Below are 20161 nucleotides of genomic sequence, written 5' to 3' on the forward strand. Positions count from 1 at the left end.
GACAGACAACTACACCTGAACTAGACAGACAACTACACCTGAACTAGACAGGCAGCTACACCTGAACTAGACAGGCAGCTACACCTGAACTAGACAGGCAGCTACACCTGAACTAGACAGGCAACTACACCTGAGCTAGACAGACAACTACACCTGGACTAGACAGACAACTACACCTGGACTAGACAGACAACTACACCTGAACTAGACAGGCAACTACAACTGAACTAGACATACAACTACACCTGAACTAGACAGACAACTACACCTGGACTAGACAGACAACTACACCTGAACTAGACAGGCAACTACACCTGAACTAGACAGACAACTACACCTGGACTAGACATGCAACTACACCTGAACTATACAGGCAACTACACCTGAACTAGACAGACAACTACACCTGAACTAGACAGACAACTACACCTGAACTAGACAGACAACTACACGTGAACTAGACAGGCAACTACACCTGAATTAGACAGGCAACTACACCTGAACTAGACAGACAACTACACCTGAACTAGACAGGCAACTACACCTGAATTAGACAGGCAACTACACCTGAACTAGACAGGCAACTACACCTGAACTAGACAGGCAACTACAGCTGAACTAGACAGACAACTACACCTGAACTAGACAGGCAACTACACCTGAACTAGACAGACAACTACACCTGAACTAGACATACAACTACACCTGAACTAGACAGACAACTACACCTGAACTAGACAGACAACTACACCTGAACTAGACAGGCAGCTACACCTGAACTAGACAGGCAGCTACACCTGAACTAGACAGGCAGCTACACCTGAACTAGACAGGCAACTACACCTGAGCTAGACAGACAACTACACCTGGACTAGACAGACAACTACACCTGGACTAGACAGACAACTACACCTGAACTAGACAGGCAACTACAACTGAACTAGACATACAACTACACCTGAACTAGACAGACAACTACACCTGGACTAGACAGACAACTACACCTGAACTAGACAGGCAACTACACCTGAACTAGACAGGCAACTACACCTGAACTAGACATGCAACTACACCTGAACTATACAGGCAACTACACCTGAACTAGACAGGCAACTACACCTGAACTAGACAGACAACTACACCTGGACTAGACATGCAACTACACCTGAACTATACAGGCAACTACACCTGAACTAGACAGACAACTACACCTGAACTAGACAGACAACTACACCTGAACTAGACAGACAACTACACGTGAACTAGACAGGCAACTACACCTGAATTAGACAGGCAACTACACCTGAACTAGACAGACAACTACACCTGAACTAGACAGGCAACTACACCTGAATTAGACAGGCAACTACACCTGAACTAGACAGGCAACTACACCTGAACTAGACAGGCAACTACAGCTGAACTAGACAGACAACTACACCTGAACTAGACAGGCAACTACACCTGAACTAGACAGACAACTACACCTGAACTAGACATACAACTACACCTGAACTAGACAGACAACTACACCTGAACTAGACAGACAACTACACCTGAACTAGACAGGCAGCTACACCTGAACTAGACAGGCAGCTACACCTGAACTAGACAGGCAGCTACACCTGAACTAGACAGGCAACTACACCTGAGCTAGACAGACAACTACACCTGGACTAGACAGACAACTACACCTGGACTAGACAGACAACTACACCTGAACTAGACAGGCAACTACAACTGAACTAGACATACAACTACACCTGAACTAGACAGACAACTACACCTGGAGTAGACAGACAACTACACCTGAACTAGACAGGCAACTACACCTGAACTAGACAGGCAACTACACCTGAACTAGAAGGTACTGGAGACGGACGGACGGGCCGGGACAGACAGACAGACAGTACAGATTCTGACAGGCTACAGAGAAGACTCGTAGCCTGTCATATTTGTTTCCTCTCGGCTGAAAGCCAGCACCCCTCCCTCCCTCTTTCGCTCCCCAAGGCTTGCAGTACCATATGCTGCAGAGATAAAAGGGGACAAGCTAGCAGAAATACACAGTATGACAGAGTACAGTATGTGCTCAGCATTGAGTACGGCTCATTGTGACAGGCAGGGTCAGAGCCCTATAGACTGGACAACAATATAACAGGGCCAGAGCCCTATATACTGGACAACAATATAACAGGGCCAGAGCCCTATATACTGGACAGCAATATAACAGGGCCAGAGCCCTATATACTGGACAACAATATAACAGGGCCAGAGCCCTATATACTGGACAACAATATAACAGGGTCAGAGCCCTATATACTGGACAACAATATAACAGGGTCAGAGCCCTATATACTGGACAACAATATAACAGGGCCAGAGCCCTATATACTGGACAACAATATAACAGGGTCAGAGCCCTCTATACTGGACAACAATATAACAGGGCCAGAGCCCTATATACTGGACAACAATATAACAGGGCCAGAGCCCTATATACTGGACAACAATATAACAGGGCCAGAGCCCTATATACTGGACAACAATATAACAGGGTCAGAGCCCTATATACTGGACAACAATATAACAGGGCCAGAGCCCTATATACTGGACAACAATATAACAGGGTCAGAGCCCTATATACTGGACAACAATATAACAGGGCCAGAGCCCTATATACTGGACAACAATATAACAGGGTCAGAGCCCTCTATACTGGACAACAATATAACAGGGCCAGAGCCCTATATACTGGACAACAATATAACAGGGCCAGAGCCCTATATACTGGACAACAATATAACAGGGTCAGAGCCCTCTATACTGGACAACAATATAACAGGGTCAGAGCCCTATATACTGGACAACAATATAACAGGGTCAGAGCCCTATATACTGGACAACAATATAACAGGGCCAGAGCCCTATATACTGGACAACAATATAACAGGGCCAGATGCCCTATATACTCCACGCCATACATGTGGTCTGCGGTTGTGAGGCCGGTTGGACGTACTGCCACGTTCTCTAAAACGATGTTGGAGGCGGCTTATGGTACATAAACTAAAATTTAATTATCTGGCAACAGCTCTAGTGGACATTCCTGCAGTCAGCATGCCAATTGCACTTTCCCTTAAAACTTGAGACAACTGGGGGCCTCCCGGGTGGCGCAGTGGTCTACGGCACTGCATCGCGCACCAGCGACTCCTGTGGCGGGCCGGGCGCAGTGCGCGCTAACCAAGGTCGCCAGGTGCACGGTGTTTCCTCCGACACATTGGTGCGGCTGGCTTCCGGGTTGGATGGCGCTGTGTTAAGAAGCAGTGCGGCTTGTTTGGGTTGGGTATCGGAGGACGTATGACTTTCAACCTTCGTCTCTCCCGAGCCGGTACGGGAGTTGTAGCGATGAGACAAGATAGTAGCTACTAACAATCGGAGACCACGAAATTGGGGAGAAAAGGGAGGAAATTCACAAAAAAAAGAGAACTCGAGACAATTGTGGCATTGTATTGTGTGACAAAATTGCACATTTTAGAGTGGCCTTTTATTGTCCCCAGCACAAGACCCCCATAACTGTGTAATGATCATGCTGTTTAATCAGCTTCTTGATATGCTCATTGACAGGGATGTCAACAACAACAAAAAACTGCTCGAAATTTTAGAGAAGTAAGCTTTTTGTACGTATGTAACATTTCTGGGATCTTTTATTTCAGCTCATGAAACATGGGATCAACATGGGAACTAATTTAGAGAATTAGGCCAACTTTTAGAATGTTGAATATTGTTCCAATTCTAGACATTCAGTAACATATCATCATTCCCCATGTAATGTTAATGGGGTTCTAACATGGCTGTTGTAGTGTCATGTTAATGGGGTTCTAACATGGCTGATATAGAATGTTGTAGTGTCATGTTAATGAGGTTCTAACATGGCTGTTATAGAATGTTGTAGTGTCATGTTAATGAGGTTCTAACATGACTGTTATAGAATGTTGTAGTGTCATGTTAATGAGGTTCTAACATGGCTGATATAGAATGTTGTAGTGTCATGTTAATGGGCTTCTAACATGGCTGATATAGAATGTTGTAGTGTCATGTTAATGGGGTTCTAACATGGCTGATATAGAATGTTGTAGTGTCATGTTAATGGGGTTCTAACATGGCTGATATAGAATGTTGTAGTGTCATGTTAATGGGGTTCTAACATGGCTGATATAGAATGTTGTAGTGTCATATTAATGGGGTTCTAACATGGCTGTAATAGAATGTTGTAGTGTCATGTTAATGGGGTTCTAACATGGCTGATATAGAATGTTGTAGTGTCATGTTAATGGGGTTCTAACATGGCTGATATAGAATGTTGTAGTGTCATGTTAATGGGGTTCTAACATGGCTGTTATAGAATGTTGTAGTGTCATGTTAATGGGGTTCTAACATGGCTGTTATAGAATGTTGTAGTGTCATGTTAATGGGGTTCTAACATGGCTGATATAGAATGTTGTAGTGTCATGTTAATGGTGTTCTAACATGGCTGATATAGAATGTTGTAGTGTCATGTTAATGGGGTTCTAACATGGCTGATATAGAATGTTGTAGTGTCATGTTAATGGGGTTCTAACATGGCTGATATAGAATGTTGTAGTGTCATGTTAATGGGGTTCTAACATGGCTGATATAGAATGTTGTAGTGTCATGTTAATGGGGTTCTAACATGGCTGATATAGAATGTTGTAGTGTCATGTTAATGGGGTTCTAACATGGCTGATATAGAATGTTGTAGTGTCATGTTAATGGGGTTCTAACATGGCTGATATAGAATGTTGTAGTGTCATGTTAATGGGGTTCTAACATGGCTGATATAGAATGTTGTAGTGTCATGTTAATGGGGTTCTAACATGGCTGATATAGAATGTTGTAGTGTCATGTTAATGGGGTTCTAACATGGCTGATATAGAATGTTGTAGTGTCATGTTAATGGGGTTCTAACATGGCTGATATAGAATGTTGTAGTGTCATGTTAATGGGGTTCTAACATGGCTGATATAGAATGTTGTAGTGTCATGTTAATGGGGTTCTAACATGGCTGTTATAGAATGTTGTAGTGTCATGTTAATGGGGTTCTAACATGGCTGATATAGAATGTTGTAGTGTCATGTTAATGGGGTTCTAACATGGCTGATATAGAATGTTGTAGTGTCATGTTAATGGGGTTCTAACATGGCTGATATAGAATGTTGTAGTGTCATGTTAATGGGGTTCTAACATGGCTGATATAGAATGTTGTAGTGTCATGTTAATGGGGTTCTAACATGGCTGATATAGAATGTTGTAGTGTCATGTTAATGGGGTTCTAACATGGCTGATATAGAATGTTGTAGTGTCATGTTAATGGGGTTCTAACATGGCTGATATAGAATGTTGTAGTGTCATGTTAATGGGGTTCTAACATGGCTGATATAGAATGTTGTAGTGTCATGTTAATGCTTCATAATGCAGAAACCGTTGGCACAACAAGGTTCTGATCAGTGCTATAAGGGTTGGAAGATAACAACTGATATACACTACCAGTCAAAAGTATGGACACACCTACTCATTCAAAAACATGTATTTATTTTTACACTGTAGAATAACAGTGAAGACATCAACACTTTGAAATAACACATATGGAATCATGTGGTAACCAAAAAAGTGTTAAACAAATCAAAATGTATTTTATATTTGAGATTCTTCAAAGTAGCCACCCTTTGCCTTGAAGCAAGCTTTGCACACTCTTGGTATTCTCCCGTGTTTACTACATGATTTCATAGTTTTTTTATTCTACAATGTAGAAAATATTTAAAATGAAGAAAAACCCTTGAATGGGTAAGTGTCCAAGCTTTTGACTGGTACTGTGTATCTGTGATAACCTTGCTCTGAGCCGCCAGCAATGCATCATTACACCACACACAGATAGTGTACACACACAGGTGGGTCGACACGTAGCCTTGTGGTTAGAGGCAGGTAGTCTAGTGGTTAGAGGAGGCAGGTAGCCTAGTGGTTAGAGGCAGGTAGTCTAGTGGTTAGAGGAGGCAGGTAGTCTAGTGGTTAGAGGAGGCAGGTAGTCTGGTGGTTAGAGGAGGCAGGTAGTCTAGTGGTTAGAGGAGGCAGGTAGCCTAGTGGTTAGAGGAGGCAGGTAGCCTAGTGGTTAGAGGAGGCAGGTAGCCTAGTGGTTAGAGGAGGCAGGTAGCCTAGTGGTTAGAGGAGGCAGGTAGCCTAGTGGTTAGAGGAGGCAGGTAGCCTAGTGGTTAGAGGAGGCAGTCTAGTGGTTAGAGGAGGCAGGTAGCCTAGTAGTTAGAGGCAGGTAGTCTAGTGGTTAGAGGAGGCAGGTAGTCTAGTGGTTAGAGGAGGCAGGTAGTCTAGTGGTTAGAGGCAGGTAGTCTAGTGGTTAGAGGAGGCAGGTAGTCTGGTGGTTAGAGGAGGCAGGTAGTCTAGCGGTTAGAGGCAGGTAGTCTAGTGGTTAAATGCAGGTAACCTAGTGGTTAGAGGAGGCAGGTAGCCTTGTGGTTAGAGGCAGGTAGCCTTGTGGTTAGAGGCAGGTAGCCTCGTGGTTAGAGGCAGGTAGCCTCGTGGTTAGAGGCAGGTAGCCTCGTGGTTAGAGTTAGGTAGGCTAGTGGTTAGAGGCAGGTAGCCTCGTGGTTAGAGGCCGGTAGCCTCGTGGTTAGAGGTAGGTAGCCTAGTGGTTAGAGAAGGTAGGTAACCTAGTGGTTGGAGGCAGCTAGCCTCGTGGTTAGAGGAGGCAGGTATTCTAGTGGTTAGAGGTAGGTAGCCTAGTGGTTAGAGGCAGGTAGCCTAGTGGTTAGAGGCAGGTAGCCTAGTGGTTAGAGGAGGCAGGTAGCCTAGTGGTTAGAGGAGGCAGGTAGCCTAGTGGTTAGAGGCAGGTAGCCTAGTGGTTAGAGAAGGTAGGTAACCTAGTGGTTAGAGGCAGGTAGCCTAGTGGTTAGAGGCAGGTAGCCTAGTGGTTAGAGGAAGGTAGCCTAGTGGTTAGAGGAAGGTAGCCTAGTGGTTAGAGGAAGGTAGCCTAGTGGTTAGAGGAAGGTAGCCTAGTGGTTAGAGGAAGGTAGCCTAGTGGTTAGAGGAAGGTAGCCTGGTGGTTAGAGGAAGGTAGCCTAGTGGTTAGAGGCAGGTAGCCTAGTGGTTAGAGGCAGGTAGCCTAGTGGTTAGAGGCAGGTAGCCTAGTGGTTAGAGGAAGGTAGCCTAGTGGTTAGAGGAAGGTAGCCTAGTGGTTAGAGGAAGGTAGCCTAGTGGTTAGAGGCAGGTAGCCTAGTGGTTAGAGGCAGGTAGTCTAGTGGTTAGAGTGTTGGACTAATAACCGAAAGGTTGCTAGATCAAATCCCCGAGCTGAGAAGGTAAAAATATGTTGTTCTACCCCTGAACAAGGCAGTTAACCCACTGTTCCCCGGTAGGCCGTCATTGTAAATAAGAATTTGTTCTTAACTGACTTGCCTAGTTAAATAAAGGTTCAATTAAAACATTTAAATTAAAAAATAAATATCCACCTCTGCATTACAGTATATGCTCTCTGAATCTTTACCTCTCCCTACCCTCCCGTCCATCTCTCCTCCTTTCTCTCCCTACCCCTCCTTCTCTCTCCATCTCTCCTCCTCTCTGTCCCTACCCCTCCTTCTCTCTCTCCATCTCTCCTCCTGTCTCTCCCTACCCCTCCTTCTCTCTCTCCATCTCTCCTCCTTCTCTCTCTCCATCTCTCCTCCTCTTTGTCCCTACCCCCCTCTCTCTGTCCCTACACCTCCTTCTCTCTCCTCTTCTCTCTCATTACCCACCTCTCTCTCCCTACCCACCTCTCTCTCTCCCTACCCCCCCTCTCTCTCCCTAACCCCCCTCCCTCTCTCTCTCCCTACCCCCCCTCTCTCTCTCCCTACCCCCCTCTCTCTCTCCCTACCCCCCTCTCTCTCTCCCTACCCCTCTTCTCTCTCTCTCTCCCCACCCACCTCTCTCTCTCCCTACCCCTCTCTCTCTCCATCTCTCCTCCTCTCTCTCCCTATCCCCCTCTCTCTCTCCCTACCCACCTCTCTCTCTCCCTACCCCCCTCTCTCTCCTCTTCTCTCTCATTACCCACCTCTCTCTCCCTACCCACCTCTCTCTCTCCCTACCGTCCCTCTCTCTCCCTACCCCCTCTCTCTCCTCTTCTCTCTCATTATCCACCGCTCTCTCTCCCTACCCACCTCTCTCTCCTCTCTCCCTACCCCCCTCTCTCTCCTCTTCTCTCTCATTACCCACCTCTCTCCCCACCCCCCTCTCTCTGTCCCTACTGTCCCTCTCTCTCCCTACCCCCTCTCTCTCCTCTTCTCTCTCATTATCCACCTCTCTCTCTCCCTACCCACCTCTCTCTCCTCTCTCCCTACCCCCCTCTCTCTCCTCTCTCCCTACCCCCCTCGCTCTCCTCTTCTCTCTCATTACCCACCTCTCTCCCCACCCCCCTCTCTCTCCCTACCGTCCCTCTCTCTCTCTTTAACTCCCTACCCCCCCTCTGTCCTCCAGGTGGGCCGGGCTCAGGGAAGGCTGTGCAGTGTGAGAGGATGGAGGAGAGGTTCGGGCTGCGTCGTCTGTCTCCTGGTGACATCCTGTGTTCTGAACTACAGTCTCATAGTGAGAGAGGACGTTACCTACAAGACCTGCTGGAGAGGGGGGAGATTCTACCTGAGGTAACACACAGACAGACACAGAGGACCGACAGACACACACACCTCACTTCTAAAAAAGTCCTCACTTCAAAAGTGTGTGTTTTAAGGTCTAGTAGTACAAGAACCTTTAACATTACTGACCCTGTGGGGGGACAGAACCTTTAACATTACTGACCCTCTGGGGGGGGGGGGGGACAGAACCTTTAACAGTACTGACCCTGGGGGGGGGGGGACAGAACCTTTAACTTTACTGACCCTGGGGGGGTGACAGAACCTTTAACATTACTGACCCTGGGGGGGACGGGGGGGGACAGAACCTTTAACATTACTGACCCTGTGGGGGGACGGGGGGGGGGGGACAGAACCTTTAACATTACTGACCCTCTGGGGGGGGGGACAGAACCTTTAACAGTACTGACCCTGGGGGGGGGGGGGGGGGGGGGGGGGACATAACCTTTAACTTTACTGACCCTGGGGGGGGGACAGAACCTTTAACATTACTGACCCTGTGGGGGGACAGAACCTTTAACATTACTGACCCTCTGGGGGGGGGGGGGGACAGAACCTTTAACAGTACTGACCCTGGGGGGGGGGGGGACAGAACCTTTAACTTTACTGACCCTGGGGGGGTGACAGAACCTTTAACATTACTGACCCTGGGGGGGACGGGGGGGGACGGAACCTTTAACATTACTGACCCTGTGGGGGGACGGGGGGGGGGGGACAGAACCTTTAACATTACTGACCCTCTGGGGGGGGGGACAGAACCTTTAACAGTACTGACCCTGGGGGGGGGGGGGGGGGGACAGAACCTTTAACTTTACTGACCCTGGGGGGGGGGACAGAACCTTTAACATTACTGACCCTGGGGGGGACGGCTCTACCATGCTCAGCTCTACCATGCCCCGCTCTACCATGCTCAGCTCTACCATGCTCTGCTCTACCATGCTCAGCTCTACCATGCTCAGCTCTACCATGCTCAGCTCTACCATGCTCAGCTCTACCATGCTCAGCTCTACCATGCTCTACTCTACCATGCTCTGCTCTACCATGCTCTGCTCTACCATGCTCAGCTCTACCATGCTCTACTCTACCATGCTCAGCTCTACCATGCTCAGCTCTACCATGCTCAGCTCTACCATGCTCTGCTCTACCATGCTCAGCTCTACCATGCTCAGCTCTACCATGCTCAGTTCTAGCTCTACCACAAAGGGCGGTATTGTTGTCATGGTGCTGGATGAGAAATTCTAAGATGTTGACATGATCAAAGGGTACAGTATAGTTGCCGAGCAATGCAGCTGCAAAGGATAACTATCCTACCTGAATAATCTCTGGGAACTACTTTCAATATCAGGCATCTGACTGTTGTTGTTTGTGCCGCAGGACACGATGCTGGAGCTGCTATGTGAGTGTGTGACGTTATCTCTGCGGCACGGGAGGGGCGTACTCGTAACCAACTTCCCCCGAGACCTACGACAAGCTCTGGAGTATGAAGCTAAGGTAGGTAGGTAGGTAGGTAGGTAGGTAGGTAGGTAGGTAGGTAGGTAGGTAGGTAGGTAGGTAGGTAGGTAGGTAGGTAGGTAGGTAGGTAGGTAGGTAGGTAGGTAGGTAGGTAGGTAGGTAGGTAGGTAGGTAGGTAGGTAGGTAGGTAGGTAGGTAGGTAGGTAGGTAGGTAGGTAGGTAGGTAGGTAGGTAGGTAGGTAGGTAGGTAGGTAGGTAGGTAGGTAGGTAGGTAGGTAGGTAGGTAGGTAGGTAGGTAGGTAGGTAGGTAGGTAGGTAGGTAGGTAGGTAGGTAGGTAGGTAGGTAGGTAGGTAGGTAGGTAGGTAGGTAGGTAAGGTAGGTAGGTAGGTAGGTAGGTAGGTAGGTAGGTAGGTAGGTAGGTAGGTAGGTAGGTAGGTAGGTAGGTAGGTAGGTAGGTAGGTAGGTAGGTAGGTAGGTAGTAGGTAGGTAGGTAGGTAGGTAGGTAGGTAGGTAGGTAGGTAGGTAGGTAGGTAGGTAGGTAGGTAGGTAGGTAGGTAGGTAGGTAGGTAGGTAGGTAGGTAGGTAGGTAGGTAGGTAGGTAGGTAGGTAGGTAGGTAGGTAGGTAGGTAGGTAGGTAGGTAGGTAGGTAGGTAGGTAGGTAGGTAGGTAGGTAGGTAGGTAGGTAGGTAGGTAGGTAGGTAGGTAGGTAGGTAGGTAGGTAGGTAGGTAGGTAGGTAGGTAGGTAGGTAGGTAGGTAGGTAGGTAGGTAGGTAGAGAGAGAGAGAGAGAGAGAGAGAGAGAGAGAGAGAGAGAGAGAGAGAGAGAGAGAGAGAGAGAGAGAGAGAGAGAGAGAGAGAGAGAGAGAGAGAGAGAGAGAGAGAGAGAGAGATCGAGGGAGGGAGGGAGGGAGGGAGGGAGGGAGGGAGGGAGGGAGGGAGGGAGGGAGGGAGGGAGGGAGAGGGGTATCAAGGGCAGGTTACTGGAGGGAGGGAGGGAGGGAGAGGGTGAGTTGAGAACATTATAGAAAGAAGCATCATATTGAATCTCGGCTACGTGAAAGGGACTCCAAAATGACACACTACATTATTTACCATTCATTTCTATTGGGCACAAAATAATCAGGAACACAACCAAAACAAACAGCAAATGCACCCAACAGATGTGTAGAGTCACAAGCTTGATGTCGTCATTGCATGCAAGGAATAATAAACTTTAGACTACTTTAATACACATTCATTTAGTTAATTTGTCCCAATACTTTGGGTCTCCTAGAATGGGGGGACTTAGTACAAAAAGTGCTGTAATTTATAAATGGCTGATAGTCTGCACTAACCTCATAGTCATGGAGTACAGAGCCAAGACAACTAAACGCGTCCCAATACTTTGGGAGCTCACAGCTGTTCTTTTTCTGTCTGTCTGTCTGTCTGTCTGTCTGTCTGTCTGTCTGTCTGTCTGTCTGTCTGTCTGTCTGTCTGTTTGTCTCTCACTCAGATGGGGGAGCCCAGTGCTGTGGTGCTGTTGGACTGTTCCCCTGACACTATGTTCTCCAGGCTACAGTGTCCTGTCCTGTCCCGCTCCACCCCCCAAACCACAGGCAGCCACCAAGAGAGAGACAGACACAACAGCAGGAGGGTAGAGGGATTCAACAGCAACTGCCAACCTGTGACATCACACTACCAACCCAAGAGGCTCCTACACAAGGTGAGTCAGGTGCTACGGTCTGGTTCTCTACCCTTCATCCGAAAGTGTACACTTGTTCACTTCCCTTCACTGACTTCAAAGGAAATAAGAAACATGATGGAATCTCCCTCTCTGCACACACCTCCAATGCTTTGAGGGTGGGTGAGGGAGTGGGTGAGGGAGTGGGTGAGGGAGTGGGTGAGGCAGTGGTGTGAGGTAGTGGGTGAGGTAGTGGGTGAGGTAGTGGGTGAGGTAGTGGGTGGGTGAGGTAGGGGTGTGAGGTAGGGTTGTGAGGTAGTGGGGTGAGGTAGTGGGTGAGGTAGTGGTGTGAGGGAGTGGGGTGAGGTAGTGGTGTGAGGGAGTGGTGTGAGGGAGTGGGTGATGGAGTGGTGTGAGGGAGTGGGTGAGGTAGTGGGTGAGGGAGTGGTGTGAGGGAGTGGTGTGAGGTAGTGGGTGAGGTAGTGGTGTGAGGTGGTGGTGTGAGATAATGGGTGAGGTAGTGGGTGAGGTAGTGGGTGGGGTAGTGTGTGGGGTAGTGGTGTGAGATAATGGGTGAGGTAGTGGGTGAGGAAGTGGTGTGAGGTAGTGGTGTGAGATAATGGGTGAGGTAGTGGGTGAGGAAGTGGTGTGAGGTAGTGGTGTGAGGTAGTGTGTGAGATAATGGGTGAGGTAGTGGGTGAGGTAGTGGGTGAGGTAGTGGTGTGAGGTAGTGGTGTGAGATAATGGGTGAGGTAGTGGGTGAGGTAGTGGGTGGGGTAGTGGTGTGAGGTAGTGTGTGAGATAATGGGTGAGGTAGTGGGTGAGGTAGTGGGTGGGGTAGTGTGTGAGGTAGTGTGTGAGATAATGGGTGAGGTAGTGGTGTGAGGTAGTGTGTGAGATAATGGGTGAGGTAGTGGGTGAGGTAGTGGGTGAGGAAGTGGTGTGAGATAATGGGTGAGATAATGGGTGAGGTAGTGGGTGAGGTAGTGGGTGAGGTAGTAAACAAATGTACACTTCAAGGAGGTATCGCAAAACGAACACATCAACACTCAAAACGAACACATCAACACTCAAAACGAACACATCAACACTCAAAACGAACACATCAACACTCAAAACGAACACATCAACACTCAAAACGAACACATCAACACTCAAAACGTGACCAGACGGAAGCCACTCCTCAGTAAAAGGCACATGACAGCCTGCTTGGAATTTGCCAAAAGGCACCTAAAGACTCTCAGACCATGAGAAACAAGATTCTCTGGTCTGATGAAACCAAGATTGAACTCTTTGGCCTGAATGCCAAGCGTCACGTCTGGAGGAAACCTGGCACCATCCCTACGGTGAAGCATGGTGGTGGCAGCATCATGCTGTGGAGATGATTTTCAGCTGCAGGGACTGGGAGACTAGTCAGGATGGAGGGAAAGATGAACGGAACAAAGTACAGAGAGATCCTTGATGAAAACCTGCTCCAGAGCGCTCAGGACCTCAGACTGGGGTGAAGGTTTATCTTCCAACAGGACAACGACCCTAAGCACACTGCCAAGACAATGCAGGAGTGGCTTATGGACAAGTATCTGAATGTCATTGAGTGGCCCGGCCAGAGCCCGAACTTGAACACAATCTATCATCTCTGGAGAGATCATCTCTAGAGAGTCCTGAAAATAGCTGTGCAATGATGCTCCCCATCCAACCTGACAGAGCTTGAGAAGATCTGCAGAGAAGAATGGGAGAAACCCCCAAATACGGGTGTGCCAAGCTTGTAGCGTCATACCCAAGAAGAACATGGCTGACATTTTACATTACATTAAGCCCAATTTTTCAGTTTCTGATTTGTTAAAAAAGTTTGAAATATCCAATAAATGTCGTTCCACTTCATGATTGTGTCCCACTTGTTGTAGATTCTTCACAAAAAAATACAGTTTTCTATCTTTATGTTTGAAGCCTGATATGTGGGCACAAAGTTCAAGGGGGCCGAATACTTTCGCAAGGCACTGTACCTTACAGTGAAATGCTGAATACAACAGGTGTATGTATATACCTTACAGTGCTTACGTACGAGCCCTTATTAACTAACAATGCTTTAAAAATAAGTGTTAAGTAAAAAATAGAAAATAAAAGTATCAAATAATTAAACAGCAGCAGTAGAATAGACAGACTGGTGGAAATCTGTCCTTAGTTCTGATGAGTCAACATTTTAGATTTTTGGTTCCAACCGCTGTCTCTTTGTGAGACACAGAGTAGGTGAACGGATGATCTCCGCATGTGTGGTTCCCACTGTGAAGCATGGAGGAGGAGGTGTGATGGTGCTTTGTGAGACACAGAGTAGGTGAACGGATGATCTCCGCATGTGTGGTTCCCACTGTGAAGCATGGAGGAGGAGGTGTGATGTTGTGGCGGTGCTTTGCAGGTGACACTTTCTGATTGATTTAGAATTCAAGGCACACTTAGCCAGCATGTCTCATCGCAGTCGGTGATCAGACCTACTACTGTTGTGTCGTCAGCAAACTTGATGATGGTGTTGGAGTTGTTCGTGGCCACGTAGTCGTTGGTGAAACTAAGCACACACCCCTGAGGGGCCCCCATGTTGAGGATCACCACCTGGGGGGTGGCCCGTCAGGAAGTAGTTATGTCCCCTGTTGTCCAGGTGGGAAAGGGCAGTGTGGAGTGTGATTGAGATTGCGTCATCTGTGGATCTGTTGGGGCGGTATGTGAATTGGAGTGGGTCTAGGGTTTCTGGGATAATGGTGTTGATGTGAGACATGACCAGCCTTTCAAAACACTTCATAATTACAGATGTGATGCTATAGTCATTTACAGTAGCTAGGTTACCTTGGGAACAGGGACAATGGTGTTCAGCTTGAAACATGTTAGGACAAGGAAAGATGAATGAAGACCATTGCCAGCTGGTCTGTGTATGCTTTGAGAACCTGGTATTCTGGCCTTGTGATTGTTAACCTGTTTAAATGTTTTGCTCACATCGGCCACGCAGAGCGAGACACAGTCATCCTTAGTTGGATATAGAGCTCTCAACGTGAAAAATATTCTCTGTTAATATGAAATAGCGCCAATAGTGTACAGTCACTAAGTAGTATCATGTTTATTTTACAGTTATAAGAAATGTGAAATCTTATAGTAAGTCATTTCATGCCCTATTGTTCCACTTTTGTTTTTTAAAATTCATATTTTCTTCATATTTGTACTATATGCTTGAGCTTGTGTCCTAAAAAGTGAATATAACTATTTTGACCAGAAGGTGAGTTCCAGACCTTTCTAAAATTATGAAACATCAACAGTTATCGTTTATGTTTATTCTCATAAAAAAAGAATTCCTTTAGGGTCTGTTTCGGCAGTAAATGTTGTTATTCAAGAGGTTCAAAGGTGCATTGAATCCTAATCTTTGTTTGTTTCGTGTGTTTTCCCCCCAGATTGATGCAGAGAGGTCTCCTGAAGAGGTGTTTGCTCAGATCTGTCAGGCCATGGACTCCTGCTAGAGGAACCCACGCATCTCTACAACATCACTACCACCACCCAGAGGTCTATCTACTACCACCACCCAGAGGTCTATCTACTACCACCACCCCAGAGGTCTATCTACTACCACCACCCAGAGGTCTATCTACTACCACCACCCCAGAGGTCTATCTACTACCACCACCCCAGAGGTCTATCTACTACCACCACCCAGAGGTCTATCTACTACCACCACCCCAGAGGTCTATCTACTACCACCACCCAGAGGTCTATCTACTACCACCGCCCAGAGGTCTATCTACTACCACCACCCAGAGGTTTATCTACTACCACCGCCTCAGAGGTCTAACTACTACCACCACCCAGAGGTCTATCTACTACCACCACCCCAGAGGTCTATCTACTACCACCACCCCAGAGGTCTATCTACTACCACCACCCAGAGGTCTATCTACTACCACCACCCAGAGGTCTATCTACTACCACCACCCAGAGGTCTATCTACTACCACCACCCAGAGGTCTATCTACTACCACCACCCAGAGGTCTATCTACTACCACCACCCAGAGGTCTATCTACTACCACCACCCAGAGGTCTATCTACTACCACCACCCAGAGGTCTATCTACTACCACCACCCCGGAGGTCTATCTACTACCACCACCCAGAGGTCTATCTACTACCATCACCCCGGAGGTCTATCTACTACCACCACCCAGAGGTCTATCTACTACCACCACCCCGGAGGTCTATCTACTACCACCACCCAGAGGTCTATCTACTACCACCACCCCGGAGGTCTATCTACTACCACCACCCAGAGGTCTATCTACTACCACCACCCCAGAGGTCTATCTACTACCACCACCCAGAGGTCTATCTACTACCACCACCCAGAGGTCTATCTACTACCACCACCCCGGAGGTCTATCTACTACCACCACCCAGAGGTCTATCTACTACCACCACCCCGGAGGTCTATCTACTACCACCACCCAGAGGTCTATCTACTACCACCACCCAGAGGTCTATCTACTACCACCACCCAGAGGTCTATCTACTACCACCACCCCAGAGGTCTATCTACTACCACCACCCAGAGGTCTATCTCCTACCACCACCCCGGAGGTCTATCTACTACCACCACCCAGAGGTCTATCTACTACCACCACCCAGAGGTCTATCTACTACCACCACCCCGGAGGTCTATCTACTACCACCACCCAGAGGTCTATCTACTACCACCACCCCAGAGGTCTATCTACTACCACCACCCAGAGGTCTATCTACTACCACCACCGCCCCGGAGGTCTATCTACTACCACCACCGCCCCGGAGGTCTATCTACTACCACCACCCAGAGGTCTATCTACTACCACCACCCAGAGGTCTATCTACTACCACCACCCAGAGGTCTATCTACTACCACCACCCAGAGGTCTATCTACTACCACCACCGCCCCGGAGGTCTATCTACTACCACCACCCAGAGGTCTATCTACTACCACCACCCCAGAGGTCTATCTACTACCACCGCTGTTCCCAGGGATCTGAACTACTCTCCTCCTCAGATGCATCCCAAATGGACACCTATTTCCTGCATAGTGCACTACCTTCTACCAGAGCCATATGTGCAAAAAGTAGTGCACTATATAGGGAATAGGGCTCTGGTCTAAAGTAGTGTACTATATAGGGAATAGGGCTCTGGTCTAAAGTAGTGCACTATATAGGGAATAGGGCTCTGGTCTATAGTAGTGCACTATATAGGGAATAGGGCTCTGGTCTAAAGTAGTGCATTATATAGGGAATAGGGCTCTGGTCTAAAGTAGTGCACTATATAGGGAATAGGGGGCCATTTGGGATGCAGCCTTCTCCTTGCCTGTATCAACTCTGCTACTCTGAAGAGACCCGGCCACAAGACTCTCACACTTTTACACTCTCATACACACACACACCGACATTTAGAAATAGAAATCACTGAAATGCATGGTCTTGGAAGTACATCATATATCTATGCTGCAGTGGGAACACCTCTTCTATTTGTAATTTGTAGCTGTAGTGGTTCAGAATAAACAACTAGATGCGTAAACGCTGAAGGCATTTCGTGTTGAGTAAAGTAACTCTCTTTATATTTTCAAAGCATTTTTCCGTGATAAATATATATATATATAAATGTCAATAAGGTGTGTAAACTGTGTTTATTCTCCACTAAACCACTGCTTTCCGTGATAAATAGTATTATATTATATTATGCTTGCAACTAAACAAAACAAAATGTCAATAAGGTGTGTAAACTGTGTTTATTCTCCACTAAACCACTGCTTTCCGTGATAAATAGTATTATATTATATTATGCTTGCAACTAAACAAAACAAAATGTTAATAAGGTGTGTAAACTGTGTTTATTCTCCACTAAACCACTGCTTGGACACTAAAGAGGCTTTAGCATTAATTAACACTTTACTAATGATAGTGGTGACATTAGTTTCAGTATAATATCGTACAGTATACCGCTGCAGTCTATCCCAATCTGTTGAAAACACAGTGTAACGCTGAAGTCTATCCCAATCTGTTGAAAACACAGTATACCGCTGCCTGCTGTGTGCCTGTCAGTGTGTGTGTGTGTGTGTGTGTGTGTGTGTGTGTGTGTGTGTGTGTGTGTGTGTGTTTTAGTGTGTGTGTTTTAGTGTGTGTCATCTCATGAATCGGATGGTGTTCTCCATCTTGTTCTATGACCCAATAAGTGTCAGAGGACTGAAGGTAACTGGTACCACTTAAAAAAATGAATGGAAGTATAGGGGTATGACCCCCAGAAAAGGGGTTAAATATATATCCCCCAAAAAACTACAAATATTTCCTGAACTTTAAAACTTGGTCTGTTAACCATCTGAATGTGTTATTCGATGATTTTCTATGGGATATAGCAGTAAAGGCCAAATACAATATTTTAAATCAAAGGCTTAGACAGCCTTGTTGTCCCTGAGGCATAGAGAGAGAGGTCTCTGCCTTGTTGTCCCTGAGGAGAGAGGTCTCTGCCTTGTTGTCCCTGAGGCATGGAGAGAGTTCTCTGCCTTGTTGTCCCTGAGGCATAGAGAGAGTTCTCTGCCTTGTTGTCCCTGAGGAGAGAGGTCTCTGCCTTGTTGTCCCTGAGGCATAGAGAGAGTTCTCTGCCTTGTTGTCCCTGAGGCATAGAGAGAGTTCTCGGCCTTGTTGTCCCTGAGGCATAGAGAGAGGTCTCTGCCTTGTTGTCCCTGAGGCATAGAGAGCGGTCTCTGCCTTGTTGTCCCTGAGGCATAGAGAGAGGTCTCTGCCTTGTTGTCCCTGAGGCATGGAGAGAGACGTCTCTGCCTTGTTGTCCCTGAGGCATGGAGAGAGAGGTCTCTGCCTTGTTGTCCCTGAGGCATAGAGAGAGTGGTCTCTGCCTTGTTGTCCATGAGGCACAGAGAGAGTTCTCTGCCTTGTTGTCCATGAGGCACAGAGAGAGAGTTCTCTGCCTTGTTGTCCCTGAGGCATAGAGAGAGAGGTCTCTGCCTTGTTGTCCCTGAGGCATAGAGAGAGGTCTCTGCCTTGTTGTCCCTGAGGCATAGAGAGAGAGGTCTCTGCCTTGTTGTCCCTGAGGAGAGAGTTCTCTGCCTTGTTGTCCCTGAGGAGAGAGGTCTCTGCCTTGTTGTCCCTGAGGCACAGAGAGAGAGTTCTCTGCCTTGTTGTCTCTGAGGCATAGAGAGAGAGTTCTCTGCCTGGTTGTCCCTGAGGCATAGAGAGAGTTCTCTGCCTTGTTGTCCCTGAGGCACAGAGAGAGTTCTCTGCCTTGTTGTCCCTGAGGCATAGAGAGAGAGTTCTCTGCCCACTTAGCTGGAAAGCAAATATCAGATGTCTAGTGGGCAGAGGTGTGTTTGTACTGTGCGTGCATGCATACCAATGTGTGTGTGTGTGTGTGTACTGAGCGTGGATTCGTGTCTGTGTGTGAGTGTGTTTGTGTGTGCGCACTGTGTGTGCGCACTGTGTGTGCATGCATGCCAATGTGTGTGTGTACTGAGCGTGGATTCGTGTCAATGTGTGTGTGTACTGAGTGCGGATTCGTGTCAATGTGTGTGTGTACTGAGCGTGGATTCGTGTCAATGTGTGTGTGTACTGAGCGTGGATTCGTGTCAATGTGTGTGTGTACTGAGCGTGGATTCGTGTCAATGTGTGTGTGTACTGAGCGTGGATTCGTGTCAATGTGTGTGTGTACTGAGCGTGGATTCGTGTCAATGTGTGTGTGTACTGAGCGTGGATTCGTGTCAATGTGTGTGTGATGCTCTCACGTATATAGTAGGCATTCTATTGGTAGCACGGATTACACATCAAGCGTATTGCCTTTTGCGTATATACAGTACCAGTCAAAAGTTTGGACACCTCGTTATTCAAGGGTTCTTTTCTCTTTATTTGTACTGTTTTCTACATTGTAGAATAATAGTGAAGACATCAACACTATGAAATAACACATATGGAATCATGTTGTAACCAAAAATAAGTGTTAAACAAATCAAAATATATTTTATATTTGAGCTTCTTCAAAGTTGCCACACTTTGCCTTGATGACAGCTTTGGCATTCTCTCAACCAGCTTCATGAGGTAGTCACCTGGAATGCATTTTAGTTAACAGGTGTGTGTTAACAGTTAATATGTGGAATTTATTTCCTTCTTAATGCTTTTGAGCCAATCAGTTTTGTTGTGACAAGGTAGGGGGGGTATACAGAAGATAGCCCTATTTGGTACAATACCAAATCCATATTATGGCAAGAACAGCTCAAATAAGCAAAGAGAAACAACAGTCCATCACTTTAAGGCATGAAGGTCAGTCAATCTGGAAACTTTCAAGAACTTTGAATGTTTCTTCAGGTGCAG

At 47.2% G+C, this 20161-nt stretch overlaps 1 protein-coding gene across 1 annotated transcript in view; it reads left to right on the forward strand.

The window, feature by feature from the left end:
• ak5 (adenylate kinase 5) overlaps positions 1-15417 on the forward strand; it is a 218641-nt gene extending 203224 nt beyond the window's left edge. The window contains exons 11-14 of the mRNA XM_031807219.1: positions 8533-8696; positions 10059-10175; positions 11629-11838; positions 15228-15417. Of these exons, the coding sequence (XP_031663079.1) occupies positions 8533-8696; positions 10059-10175; positions 11629-11838; positions 15228-15293 (557 nt within the window). The 3' untranslated portion in view covers positions 15294-15417. The remainder of the gene's footprint in view (positions 1-8532; positions 8697-10058; positions 10176-11628; positions 11839-15227) is intronic.
• The last annotated feature ends 4744 nt before the right edge of the window (positions 15418-20161 follow it).

This window comes from Oncorhynchus kisutch, linkage group LG27, assembly GCF_002021735.2.
Source record: "Oncorhynchus kisutch isolate 150728-3 linkage group LG27, Okis_V2, whole genome shotgun sequence".
NCBI lineage: Eukaryota > Metazoa > Chordata > Actinopteri > Salmoniformes > Salmonidae > Oncorhynchus > Oncorhynchus kisutch.